At 48.6% G+C, this 13,786-nt stretch overlaps 1 protein-coding gene and 1 long non-coding RNA gene across 4 annotated transcripts in view; one reads left to right on the top strand and one right to left on the bottom strand.

Moving 5' to 3' along the window:
* The first annotated feature begins 1,047 nt into the window (after window positions 1-1,047).
* LOC114613453 overlaps window positions 1,048-13,786 on the top strand; it is a 15,412-nt gene continuing 2,673 nt past the window's right edge. Inside the window, exons 1-5 of one of the 3 annotated variants that reach the window (XR_003710179.1) lie at window positions 1,048-1,107; window positions 4,878-4,995; window positions 5,278-5,361; window positions 5,524-5,583; window positions 7,395-7,463. This is a non-coding gene — a long non-coding RNA (uncharacterized LOC114613453). Of the gene's footprint in view, window positions 1,108-4,705; window positions 4,758-4,877; window positions 4,996-5,277; window positions 5,362-5,523; window positions 5,584-7,394; window positions 7,464-13,786 lie in introns of those variants that run through there. The other 2 variants (XR_003710181.1, XR_003710180.1) reach the window with 2 other exon arrangements.
* Window positions 7,489-13,786, bottom strand: part of Pebp4 (phosphatidylethanolamine binding protein 4) — a 216,133-nt gene continuing 209,835 nt past the window's right edge. The window contains exon 7 of the mRNA XM_028758753.1: window positions 7,489-7,634. Within this exon, the coding sequence (XP_028614586.1) occupies window positions 7,489-7,634 (146 nt within the window). The remainder of the gene's footprint in view (window positions 7,635-13,786) is intronic.

Below are 13,786 nucleotides of genomic sequence, written 5' to 3'. Positions count from 1 at the left end.
GAGTATGGGTAAAATAAATTAGGAAGGAGCGGAAGAGTGATGTGGGCTATCTTGGCAGCTACTCTCCAACATTTGGAGATATGGCTTGGTCTGCTGGTTTGGCTATCGAAGTACTGAATTTCAGTATGGGTCAGAGTTTTAGTCCAGTTATGTCCTGGCTCACTAGATGTTCTGAAAAATTCCACATGAACGGGATTTTTGCTTTGGGGCTAGTGAGATGGCTCATTAGGCCGGGATGCTGCTAAACCCAACAACGTAAGTTTGATCCAAGTGAACTGACACTGAAAGTTGTCCTCTGGCTACATGCTAGTACCACAACACATCTATCCATACACGCACACACATACACAAATATACACATCTGAGTGTGCATATGTGCGCATGTACACACACACACACACACACACACACACACACACACACCACACATGAATCACACAGAAGCACATTAGGGACAGTCAGACTCTGAAAGCAATTGCCACTTGTTCCCTGTCCCAGGAATCAACCCCTCTTCTTCTGGATTAGCTAGCTTCTTGCTCTTCTACCAGAGGTCTTGAGGGAAAAAAAATTCTGACAGTGTTGTGGCAGGGTCATTTTCATGGTCCGAGTCCTTCTTAGATTGGCAGGGTGGGGGCAGGGGGGAATGTAACAGGGCAGCAGATCACTGGTGATGCTGGGTTTGAGTGCCCCAGCCCCAAATCTTGGGATCTGTTGGACTTTTGGGGGGTGCAGGGGAAGGGAGAAGGTGGAGAAGCTTCTTCTTGACCCCAAATGAAAGAAAAAGTAGTCATGATGGAAACTCAAACAAATTCTTCCCCATTACCCTACTTCCCTCCCGTGGTCACACTTCCGGCTGCCACCACAGGGTATTTTAGGCTCAAAAACAAAAAGCATCAGATCTATTTGAGCAACTTTTGTTCCATCGGAGTAGAAGCCCAGGGGCCTGTGGCCGCTCTGGGCTAGGCCACTTCCCCAGGGAACTGACGCGTTTCCCCTTTGCTGCCAAGGTTCAATTTAGCAACTCAGTCTGGCCAATTTTGGCTTCTCCTTTCCCTGGCTGGGCACTATGCAGGCAAGGGGCCAGATGTGGGGCTGCTAGAAGGATGGGTATGTATTTGGAGGCCTTCCTCGTGAACTTCAGGGGAAGGCCTGGTTCCCTTCTGCTAGCGCCTCCCCTCCCCTTTTCCTCCCCCAATCACACTCGCGAAACCTCCACTGTGTCATCAAAGCTCCACTTGCAGTGGCAGGTGATCGCAAAGTGAGATTTGTGGTTAGGTCAAGTCTGATCCTCCATCTCATACAAAGAGTGGTGTCTTTCTGTGTTAGTGGCAGGCTGGTGTGCGATCAGGCTGTGAGTGAGAGTGTGCTGAGGTTCAACAAGGTAATCACAAGTACAACTTGTCTAGCATGTCTAGAAAGAGGTTGGCAGAGCTGATACCCCTTAGTGTCTATCGGCTGCGTACACCATGTGATTTTGCGTGGGATGCTGTGTTGACAGTATGCATGTGCAGGTTGCATACAGGAGGTGTGTGTGTGTGTGTGTGTGTGTGTGTGTGTGTGTGTGTGAATGTGAATGCTCGTTTGCTTGTTTATGTGTGGATGGGCAGGAGCATGGCTGGTAAGAAGTTTGGTGTTCCTGACAGCTGTGGCCAGTGTCCACGTGGGCAAAGCTTAGGTTGTAGAGCAGTGGTTCTCAATCTGTGGGTTGCTTCACAAGGGTCACCTATCAACCATCCTTCTTACCAGATATTTACGTTACTATTCATAACAGTAGAAAAATGACAGCTATGAAAATAATTGTATAGGTTAGGGAGGGGGTCACCACAACATGAGGAACTGTGTTAAAGGGTTGAGGCATTAGGAAGGTTGGGGACTGCTGCTGTAGATGTTTTTGTGTGGATCAGGGCTTGAGGGCAAGTTGACAAATTGCAGCTATGGCTCAGGTAAGCCTGCTTGTACTACCAGCCAGGGGTGGGCCGCTATTGGTGCTCGTCGGTGCCTTGATCTCCACGGCTCTGTCTCCTTTCCATCCCTACAGACTACAGCATCCCCTACCAGCCAGAGTGCATGTCTCTCTCTAGTGAGCCTGTCCTTCAGGTGCTCTCTTCTGAGGCTCAACTCTGATAGGCTTCACAGTCACACCACTGGGCTGGGGCAGTGACTTGGGCACCTCTGAGTCATGGGTTTGGGTGCACATACGAAACTGCCTCTGTGTCTGTGGGTGGGAGGAAGTCTTGGGAAGCAGGGAGCTTGTGGGCTGCTGCTCAGACCCTATAGGAAGTATGTTTACCTGCTTTCACCATGAGACTGGACGTCAAAGTGGGAACCTAGGGCAGCTGCGTCCCTTTCTGACAGACTCTGTCTCTTTCTTTTTAGCCCATTACTCCTGACTCAGGATTCTAGTTCATGTTTCTATGTGTTATCCTGTGTCCCTGAAGTGAATGTGAGGGTCCCTCTGCTTGAGTTTTGTCCGACTTGATTCTGAAATAGATGTCGCCTGTGGGGGACCCCAGGGTCCTCAACTCCCTACATCTCAAAACTCCTCTAGCACCCCGCTAGAATTTTCCAGCTTTCGTAGAGAAAGGGACTCGGCTCCTTTTCATTCCTAAGCATGAAAACACTCATTCTACACTGTTGTGGTGCGTTCTCTACTGCTTTCCAAAAGAACCGTACAGAATTGTAGAATATGGAGGTGGAGGGGAACTTATGGGAAAAAAGTACTTGATTTATGAAGAAATTGAAGCCAAGAGAGGGTGGCTGACTTGCCTAGGCCAAGAGAGCAGTGGATGGCAGAGATGAACTGCCCATCAACGGCTTTATTTATTTATTTTGCAACAGAACATAAGGCAGTGCCTTTGTCTATTTCCTTTTATTCCTGATTCTTTGCTGGTCTCAGAAGCTGAGGGCGTGTGTGTGTGCGTGTGCATGTGTGTATACCTACACATCTCATGTGTCTTTTAGCAGTTATAGCAGTTACGGGGTAGGGGGGAGCACAGAGGCAAAGTTAACTACCAGAAGGAGGAACTGTATTCTGGAATCGTTACTATTAGACTGGCTAAGACAGCGGGGTAAAGTCCCAGAGGTGGATGGCTCTGTGCTCCATTCCTGCAAAGCAGATCAGACACCTGGGGAGGCTGGGGGGAGGAGTCTGAGTGATGGGTCTTTGTCTTTCCAGAAAAATGCTTGCTAGTTGCTAAGGAACTGGGTGTCTTTCCTGATCCAAGCCTCCCATTGTTGGCTCAGTTTGGGAGGAGGATTCTGGGCTGGGGCTCAAGGCATCCTAGCTAGCTGGCCCTCTCCTTGGGCTGCTGAGGCTCTTATGGGTCTGGTAGGAAGGACACTTCTCTGGAGCCTCATTACTTATTTCAGCTGAGCTGAGTAGGACGGGTGGAGGCAGGGAAGAAGAAGATATTGTGTATTTTTTGAACAGCCTGCATGCCAGACAGACACCGTGCTTGAGTGAGTATCTGCTCCGCTATCTCATTTAACTGTTGTAACCCATCCTGGAAGGAAGTCACCTTATACTCTTTACTGCATTTGAAACGGAGGTCTGAAACACTTACGTTGTTCAAGATCACTAGGTTGTCAAGTGGCAAAAGTCTATGTGAATTTAGGTTTTTGGAGGCAGGGCACAGACTGAGCTTCCTTTCTATTTCATGGTTATTTAGCCCTAATACCCAGACAGATCATCACCACCATCACCACCATCACCACCATCACCATCATCACCATCATCACCACTATCATCAGCAGCAGCGGCGGCAGCAGCAGCCCCACCACCACCACCACGATTATCACTATTTTGAGTCCCCCTCAACAGCTTTCCATCTTTGATCTTTTTTAGGAGTAGCTATCACACAGGTGTGTGTAGGAAAACAGAAGGGCGACTCAATTAACTGAAGTATCGGAATAGTCACCTTTGATAGGGAGAGAGCGGTTGATGATGGTCTTTTCCTGGGCTAGCCTGCTTACCTTGAATACTTTGAGGCCCTAGCCTTCTCGACAAAGATCCTGGATGGCTGAAACTTTAAAGTACTGTGGTACAAGCAGCCTTTCTTTCTTTTCTTTTTTTTTTTCTTTTTGGTTTTTCGAGACAGGGTTTCTCTGTGTAACTCTGGCTGTCCTGGACTCACTCTGTAGACCAGGCTAGCCTTGAACTCAGAAATCCATCTGCTTCTGCCTCCCAAGTGCTGGGATTAAAGGCGTGCACCACTACTGCCCAGGTACAAGCAGCCTTTCTCCTTCAGCCCTGTCCAGCTCTTGAGTGAATAAAAGACCTGGCTTTTTTTTTTTTTCCCCAGCGAGTAAAATTAGAGCATCGTTTCCCTCCGAATAGTGCGGCAAGAGGCTTTAACTTAATAGCATCTTCTGCCATTGGTTTTCACAAATCAGAGAGTAGGGACTCTGGTTCCTTGTCCATAAGATGAGTCCACTACGACTTGCGTCATTAGACTGTGTAAGTGAGGGGACACGCACAAAGCCTGAGTAGGCTGTGGATCAGGGTGGGAACACAGTACAGGAAATATTACATGTAAAGCATTTGCTGTGGCGCATGGTTTGCAGAAAGTATCCAGTAAGTGACATCTGACGACACAATGATTAAAAAAAAAAAGCCAGTTTTCTTCAGTGTGTAAAGGATCACATTGCAGTCCCTTATATATTTTTTGGCCGTTTACATGCCCTTGTTTTCTCCAGAGGAGCTAATGAAATGGAGTATGAGGCCCACAGTGTTCTGCAGGAAAAAAACTGAGTCAAGGGTGGGTGCCCCACTGCTGGCTTTCATGGACGTCCCCTCTACTCAGACTTTTCACTGTGGTTATGGAAGGCCTGGCTGTAGCCTAGGGCCTGGGCCAGCTGCTTTCTTTTTCACCTTTTAGGAGCTGGAGAATGGAAGTCCCTCACAGGGCAGAACTCAAAGCCTATAAAACAGGAGGGCAAAAGAAAGGAGGGGTGAAAAAAAAGGGAAAGAAAGCAAGCTGATAATTTCCTCGAAGGGTAAACATCCGATTTTTTTCCTTACCCCAAAATAAACATGCTAGCCACAAGGAATTAAAAGCAGAAGACAGAGGATGTCTCAATTTGGGGGTTGTTCTAGTAAGCTGACCTTCTATTTATCTTAGTCCTGGGCACCAATTGAGCTGCCAATTACACTCTGCCCCTGGCATGGTAAGGGTTTTGGAGAGACAGTTCCAGGGAACATGGAACCCAGAAAGTCCCTTCTCGTGGCTGTCTTCCATGACACTGCAAATGGAAACTTCCTTTTGTTTCTTATTTTAGCTCCACTCACAGACTTGCCTGGTGGGACAGAGTGAGCAGGAGGTTCCTTTTGCCCTGGGCTGGCATCAGATGTGCTACTAGAACGTAAGCATTGGTTCCTGTTCTTTTGGGCAGGGATCTGAACCTAGCAATGGAAGGGGGCAGCAGCCAATGCTCCCTTCCCTATGTCACAGACTCAGTACCCCCGAATTGCATTCTTTAGATCTAGTCGTGAAAATTAACTAATGAGTTGAGTGTGTTTTACAGGGCGAAGGGTCACCTGGGGCCCCTGTGCCTGTGGCCATCACGGGACATGCCTCTAAGAAGGTAATAACCTCATCCCTAGCTTCATCCTGCCCCTTTCATCTGGAGATCTCAAAGCACGCTGTAGATGAGTCACCGGTGCAGCGGCTGTGTCTACGCCAAGGTCTCCACGTCTTGTTAAATCGTGGAGGGAACTGATCCAGGGGATCTTGGGAGGAGTAGAAAGGACTGGGGTGGAGGTAAAGCATCTGAGGAGCAACGGCTCATGCTGCACGGGAGAGCAGCAGAGATGCATTATCAGTGGCTTCTTGGGCAGCAAAGCCAAGAAGCATACAAGGAAACCCAAGGACCTAAGATGATGAAAACCCTTTCTCCACATACACCAAGGAGCCTCCTCATAAATTCTTAAAAGCACACATCTGATTATGATACCTGTCTTTCTCCAATCTCCAATTCCATTCTTTCTCCAATTCCTCATTCCACAAGTTGTTATTTTATTTTTTTGTATAGAATCTATTAAAAACTCTAGCGTGATTAGTTATGAGGGCTGGCCTGGCCTTGGCCTACCTATCCAGCCAATATTCACGCCTCATTCCAGCCCCTTTATCGGCCTTTCATTTTCAGGAAGATGCTACGTTTGTTCCTGCCAGCAACTCTAAGGACACCCTAAGGAAGGCTCTGCCTCTGTTGCTAGTCACTAATCTCTACCCCGCATTCCAGCCTCAACTTCAAATACCACTTCTTCCAAGAGGCCTTGCCTCTTACAGTCCTGCCAGAAACCAGGTTCCCTTTAAAGCCTCAGAACATGCATCACAGTTTGTTAAAACTTGACTGTGCCTCTCTGATGATGAATACCCCCACCACAGACTGTTAAGATCCACTGGAGTAGCACCTCTCTCTGTCAGCCCTGGGTCTGGCATGGAACAGGTGCCAGCTGAACTCACTGAATGAAGGTTGTTTGTTGGAGCTGTAAAGATCCATGGTCAAAAACTCAATTTCCACTACCATCCCTTCCTTCCTTCACTGCCATGGCTGGGGAGGCGGGGCTTTGGGGGGAATGATTTGGCAGCCGGGGCCCTGGGCCCTGATCTCCTGCCTGTCCATCCAGCTCCTAGCCTGACTTGCTTGCATTTGTAAGAAATTCTCAAATCTAGATCTAGACCTCAAATCTGGTCCATTCTTTTTTTTATTGCTTTTCTCTTCTCTCTTCTCTTCCTCTTTCTTCTTCTTTCTCTTCCTTCTGTGTGTGCACGTTCATGTGAGTGTGTTTGCATACACATGTGTTTGCACATGGAGCTTGAGATCAGAGGAAACCCTCAATCATTGCTATTTTCAGGCACATTTAACATGCTGTTTAAGGCAGAGTATATGTCTCCCCACCCTCCTTTCTCTTTCATTTTTTGAGACAGGTTTTTTTTTTTTTCTGTGTAGTTGTGGCTGTCCTGGAACTCACTCTACACCAGACTGGCCTTGAACTCAGAGATCTGCCTGCCTCTGCCTCCTAAGTGCTGGGATTAAAGGTGTGCACTGCCATTGCCTGGCTAAGACAGAGTTTCTTATTGGCCCAGTTGTTGAAGTAGCCTAGACCATTGGCCAATGGGCTTTGGAGATCTGCTTGCCTCTGATTCTCATTTTCCCATGACTGGGCTTTTTACATGGGTTCTGGTTGTCCTAACTCAGTTCCTAATGCTGGCAAGGCAAGCTCTTTATTGACTGAGCCATCTCCTCAGCCCTTCCCTTGCTGTTTTTCAAAGTAATATACAGGTTAGAAAGCAAATTGCTAAGCCCTAGGTGAGTATTTTGTTTTTGTTTTTGTTTTTTGTTGTTGTTTTGTTTTTGTTTTACTTATTTTTATTTATTTTTTAATTTGGAAGATGCCAAGAGGAGATTCCATCCCCAGACCATCTGTAGTGGATTACATGACATGAGCACACACCTGGAAGGTAAAAGTTCCAGCTCAGTGGACAGTTACTTTTGATCGAATTGCTCTTGGTCGTCATTAATTCTACGATAACCTGGTGGTATTTCCCCATCAAACTGAGTCATGAACTGGGTGCTTGCGTCAGGATCTCCCAGCCCAAATTGCTGCAGAAATCTGTCCAGCTTCCAAGCACCTAGAAATTAGACAGACAACAGAGAAACAGTAAGAGATAACCATTGACCTGAGATGCCCTGACAGGGAGAGGTCATCTCCGAGAGGGTAGAGTTACCCTTGATCATCAGGCTAGGCAGTATATATGGCATGGGGGAATCTTCTGGATCCTAGCTTTATGAGGGTCTGGATGCTTGGAGAGCTCCAAACACACGACAAAGTTAGGTGGCTGCTTGCTAGAGGATGATGGGATGTGGCTCAGTGAGTTAAAGACACCTTGGGCTTCTTTCTCCAGCATCTTTTAGTCAATATACATTAGTGCCTTCTCACCCATGTAGCAAGTGTCATCAGATGGGTGCTGACTCTTCCCATGCCCTCTTCTTGAAGGTCTTCAGATTTCTGACATGATAGAGGCTTGGATACTTCCTCTCCTCACACCTGCTTATCCTAGCTGTTGGGGCTGAGATTGGTGGGAGGCTATTGCTGTTCTTACAGTATCCCCCCCCCCATACACACACAGGGCCCCAAGCACCTCATGAAACATGAGTTCTCCTTGAGAGAAGGGAGAAGGGTTGCACTTAGATCCTTGATTGGGATCAAATTTGGGAGACATTTCTTCTGTCTAGTGTTGGAGAATCCTAGTCAGTGCCTAGGCCAGAGGGATCTCTTAGGGGGAAACAACCCAACAAGGTGTACCTTCTGTGATCAGAATGAACGGGTCTCGTGACAGGGAATTAACTGTATATAGTCCTAGGCACTGGAGAAAGTTGAAGGAAGTGGTTGGAGGAACATTCCCATGTCCCTTTCCTAAATCCTAAACTTTGAGCACCCTGGGTAGAGGGTTGTCAGGAAAACTCAGGAAGAACTGGTAGGTCTGGATTTCAGATAACAAATAATTTGCTGTATACCTTCCCCACCTACTTCATGGAGTATATTTATACTAATTCTTTTCTTTTCCTGTTTATTTGAATAACTGTAATTCGTATGTGTCCTGTGGTGTTTTATTCTTTTAGGGGTGGCTAACTCTAGCAATCTTCCTTAGGTGGGAGAGCACCCGGGGAAGGCCTTGCCCAGAGCACAGAGAAGTGGTGGCCAATGTGCTATGGTTTATGGAAACCAGTCATCACTGGGAGCCAGATGGAAGAATGCCAACATGAGCCTGGCAGCCTGAAAGTCTCAGCAGAGCCTCACCTTAGAGTCATAGGACGCTGGTGGCCCCCCCAGTTATAGCCACAACTGCTTTTATAATGAGGATGAGATGAAGTCCACTTACCCACATTTCTTTTCCAACTTACCTCCCCTCCCCACCACATAAGGCTCATGTTTCAATGATTTTCTCAAGGATCAGACAATTTTTTAATACCAGCTTCCAAAAGCTATAAGGCTAATGTGGACATAGTAAGAAGAACAAAGGCACACCCCTATAACACTTCCTAGCAGCCAGTGGTTGTCACAGGAGCGTTGTGTACATTACTTCATGTCACTCCTAATGTAGAGGATTTGTAGGATGGGGTCAGGGGTGGGATGTGGTACCCAGCTGGGGATACAAGGCATTTCTTCAACCTCATCTGACCCAGTAACTGCATGTCTCACCTAGCCTCAAGGGCTGTTGAGTTAGAACTTATGGAACTATCTTGGGAAGGCTGCTGAGATGCTGACCACTTGGCCCGTAGATACGTGCTGACTACACTGGGCAAGTCCATGGTGCAGCTTTGTGTCACTGTCCTTTGTGGACATCATGCTTAGCTAGAACTCCTGGGACCCAGGGGGCCAGGCTGGCTGAAAAGAAATGTTGGTAATCCCACCCTTGGAAAGCATGTGCATACGTGTCCTCTGTAATGCGTGTGGATGCATGCCCTCACCTCCACCAGTGTGTATATATGTGTGTGTGCATCTGTATGTGCCTGCCTGTGTGTTGTGTACCTGTGTGTGTGTATGTGTGTGCACATACATGTGTGTCTGAGACAGGATCTTGGGTGTAGTATGTGGCAGGTATAAAGAGACAAAATGACTTTCTCCTTTCCTCACTGAGTATGACAGGAAGGAGCTTTGGTGTCAATGAAGGAATTGAAACCCATCACGAGATTAGAGTGAGCTGGTGGAAAGAAATCCCCTATGTCCCGAGAGAGGCCTGCCTCCCCTCACACAGGGCTGGCTGGCCATCCCCAACTCCTTTGTGTGAGCTCAGAGTATCCTGAGGTACTTAGGCTCCTTCTGGCTACATTTCTAAAAACCCCATGGTTTCAGCAACTTGGGCAGCAGCTCCACAAAGCCAGGACCTGGGTTGGCTAGTCTCCTGCTGTCTCTTCCTTTGGCTCAGCAGGGACTCCTTACACACCCCCACTTGTTTCCTGCCACAGAGGGCAGGAGGAACTGACCCAGAGCAAGTTCTAGAAGGAAGAGGAGTGAGTCAGGCCCTCAGGGCCATGTGGGGAGAAATGAAGAGCTGTGGCATTTGTGGTCACTGTTAGGAGGAAAGCCCCTTCCTGTATGGCTCTGCTCTGTCCTTGTACTGCAGGAAGAGGGTGGGACCACGACCCTGTTAGCCATCAGGGTGGAAGGAGGTATTTATACTCTGGTGTTTATACCTTGAACTACCCGGAGGGAGCAATACAGAGGCTGGTGTTCCTGCAGCAGGGCCACACAGATCACATGCAGTCTGGTCTCCACACAACCTAGGGACACTCCTTTCATCCCACAGAAGCAGCTGAGGCAGCTTTGCCAAGAAACCACAGTTTCTAAGATCTGATGGGGATGAGGTTGACCAAAGTGCTGATGTCAACCCAGGTGTGGAAGGACTTGAGGGACACATGAGGAACACTACCTAAAATGCTGGAGGAATTTGAACCACACTGTGTGCCCAACCCCACGTTAGGCACCAGGGGTATGAAAGATGAAGGATACCTTCTTCAGCATCCAGGAGAGGGACTATCTCTCTTGAGTTTCACTCCCTGTGAATGCTGTGGCTAGCAGGTTTGGAATGGCCTTGGTGGTAGATGTCGATGGTCACTTTTTCCATTCTGGGCCCCAAGTCCATGGGCCAGCTTTTGCAATTTGGAAGTGGCTGTTGTGTGCATGCATATCATTCGCAGGCCTCTGATGGGACGAGATGGACATTTCCTCTCCTAGAATGTATGCACCTTGAGCTTGGGTGGATCTCTGTGCTTGTGCCTTTTATGTAACCCTGGCAGGGCCTCCCTGGGCCTCTTGTAGGCACAAGTGGTGGTAACTGCTTTATCTAGCTTCCTCTCTGACTTCAGTGAATTTCTTATATTACCCAACTTACACTGGAAGAAAAAATCCACTAGTGTTGGTCAGGGGGAGCCTTGTCCAGGAGCATAGCTTTGTTGCTGGCTCCTGACTGACTGACGCTCACAGACCCTTCAGCAAACTTACTTCCAGATTTCCAGCCAGCATAGTTCAGGGCTGCCTAGCCCTGCTCTGGTGAAAGCCAGTTTTCATCAGACTTTCCATTTGGTCCTTGACATAGGGATGTGGGGTCGGGAGGCAAGTGCCATTCAGATAAGATGGAAGGTTCTTGGCTATTGACTTTGGCCTCCTGCCTGAGGCATTCCATGCAGGGACCTAGGCACCTGGCTCTTAGCTGCCTGAGCCTCAAGACAAGGGACTTGTATCTAACCAAGGTATCCAGCCTCTTCCCTGGCCTTGGCCTTTTGGGAGAGCAGGGGATGGTGGCTCTGAAGAAAACAACACAAATTCAAGTCCAACCTAATAACCACCCCATGGAGAGCCCAGCTCAGGTCTGTAATTTGTTTGGCTCACCAGGGCTGGATGAGGTGATAGAAACGCTGATGCCTCTCCTCAGAGATTAATGATGTCCTGGCAGTGGTGGGCGGGAGGCCTGAGCCTTTTATTTTTTGTGCCATTAAATGACATCCAGAGACTTTCACTCAGGAGCTGAAAAGCCCTCGTTCCATCACATCCAATTACTTCTGGAGAGTATTTGCTGAGTGGCTGATCCTGCTGGCTTGAGAGGCTTTGGGACAGAGGGGCCACAGGGACCTGGGACTTTGGCCCAGATGGACAGGATGGGAGACAGGCCCATAGTGGTAAGGGGCCGTCTCTGCCCTCTGTAGAAAAGAACCCAGGAGAGGTAGAGAACAAGAGGGGATTTCTAGTTGTTCAGCCTGGGGTCACTGGGGTCTCCTTCCATCTTGTAACTGAGAGCAGTGATGGAGAAGCCCTCTCCTGCTCCTGTATTTGGTAGTAGTAGTGGCTGGCTGGAACTTGGGAGTTGTCTGTGGGGAATGGTCTATGTTTAGCCTGGCCAAGGCACATTTCTCCAAGAGACCTACCATCAGCCTACAGAAACTGCAGGTACTTCCTGGACAGAGTGCCTGACTGTGTGCTGCCTAGGAGCTTCCTAGCTGCCTGCCAGGAACCCAGTGGTACCAAGTTCTGCCAGGTGGGTGGGGCTCCATGGAGGCAAAAGAGAGCTCTTTGCCACATGAGCCTACAGTAGGATGTGATCAGGGGCTAGGCCCTGGGGGATTCTGGGACTGGGCCAGACGAACCACTGTGGGAGGTCATGGGGGGTTGGGTTGAGCTGTTTTACAGAGGGCCCTGTGTGTGTTTGTGTCTGTCTGTGTGTATGTGCTGGAGGGTGGTAGTTTGAGGGTGGGGCTGTTCTTCAGATAGGACCTCCTTTCTTTTTGAGCCTCTTCCCTGTATACTCCCTGACTTTCTCTGAGATTTAGCTTTTGCCCACAGGCCTATGGGGTCCCTCCCAGCCTTGTTCCTGAATGTCACCACAGTTTTTTGCTTTTGGGCTCTGTTGCTTTCATGCCTGTGGCCCCACAATGGCCCTGTCCCACTCATCCAGTGAGCCCTGCAGGTGTTCAGATCCATAAGCAAGACTTAGAAGCCAATGTCTGGCAGGCCCATGCCTGTTCCTCCTCTTTGACCCTGGAATCCAGATATCTGTGTGCTGGGGAGTGCTTTACAGCTACCCAGCATCAAACCCTCACCACCCCTCCTCCTTGCTATTTTTGTTTTGCAACAAGTAGACTTTCCCACTGAAGGAGGTGGTGACTGTCACAATGGCCCCATCTTGGACTCGTGGCCTTTGAGTGGTTTCTGGAGCAACTGGTGGCATGTCACCATCTGTCATCCCATAGGACATAGATCATGGAGAACCCACAGATATTCCACAAATCCCAGCCAGCCATCACTACTACCAAATGACAGCCAAGTCCTTCTTCCTACTCTCTTCTGTCTCCACACACAAGAGGAGTATGAGACTGGCTGGTGACAAGTGAGAGCCAGTGGCTTAGATGTAGCATAGTGCAGACTATAGCTGTCTAGGAACTTGAGGCTTAGACAAAGACAAGAAGGGGGTATTATATAAGACAATCACCTTAAGACAAGATACAGTAGCTTCTTGCCTGTCCCTACACCAGAACCCTGAAACCTGGTGGTCTGGATAGAGGAGTCGAGTGTGTTGGTTCTAGCATCAAGAGCCCTTTGCCAGGAGGTTGGTCTGCTGTTACCTGTGGATCTCTGTTTTATCATTGTCTTCAGTTTCCCTCAGTCATACAAGGGATGTCAGTCACTGTCCTGCCTCCTGACATGGTGGGGCAAAGGAAAATACCATTGGGTACAGGTCAGCTGGCAGAGATGGAGCCCTGCTGGTTTAGGGTTGGACAAAGGAAGATGTGGATATAGAGATTGTCATTTGAGAACATAAGTAATCATAAAGGTGGCTGCCTTTTCAGGTGTTGAAGGACGTTGACATGGTATGTATGGGAACCTGGGGGTGTGAGAACTTGCAGATCTGTGTGTGAATGGTTTGCAAATGTGTGTCTGTGGGTGTATCACATATATACACACTTGGTGACTGACAGGCCACAGTAGGCTGGGCACAATGACAGATACTCAGAGGAAAGACCTCTTCTCTCATGGTCTCATGATTGGAAGCAGGGCGGGTGTGAATGGGGCAGTATGTAAGACCACTGAAGAGACTCAGGCAGATGCCTGAGCACAACAGAACATTAGGAGAGCTGGGACAGTGATAAGGACACTAACGGGAGCATGTGGGGGCAAGGCTGAGCTGAGGGGGGACAGCCTGAAGGACTGTGAGGTACACTTGGGAACATTCTAGACGGGGGGAGGGGAACAGCTGGCCCTTCTAGATTGTCAGACAGGGGTGGGTGA

The sequence above is a fragment of the Grammomys surdaster genome, unplaced genomic scaffold, assembly GCF_004785775.1.
Source record: "Grammomys surdaster isolate TR1022 unplaced genomic scaffold, NIH_TR_1.0 126219, whole genome shotgun sequence".
In the NCBI taxonomy this organism is placed as follows: Eukaryota; Metazoa; Chordata; class Mammalia; order Rodentia; family Muridae; genus Grammomys; species Grammomys surdaster.
The sequence above is the reverse complement of the archived record's forward strand: the minus strand, read 5'-3'. Positions and strand labels throughout refer to the sequence as shown.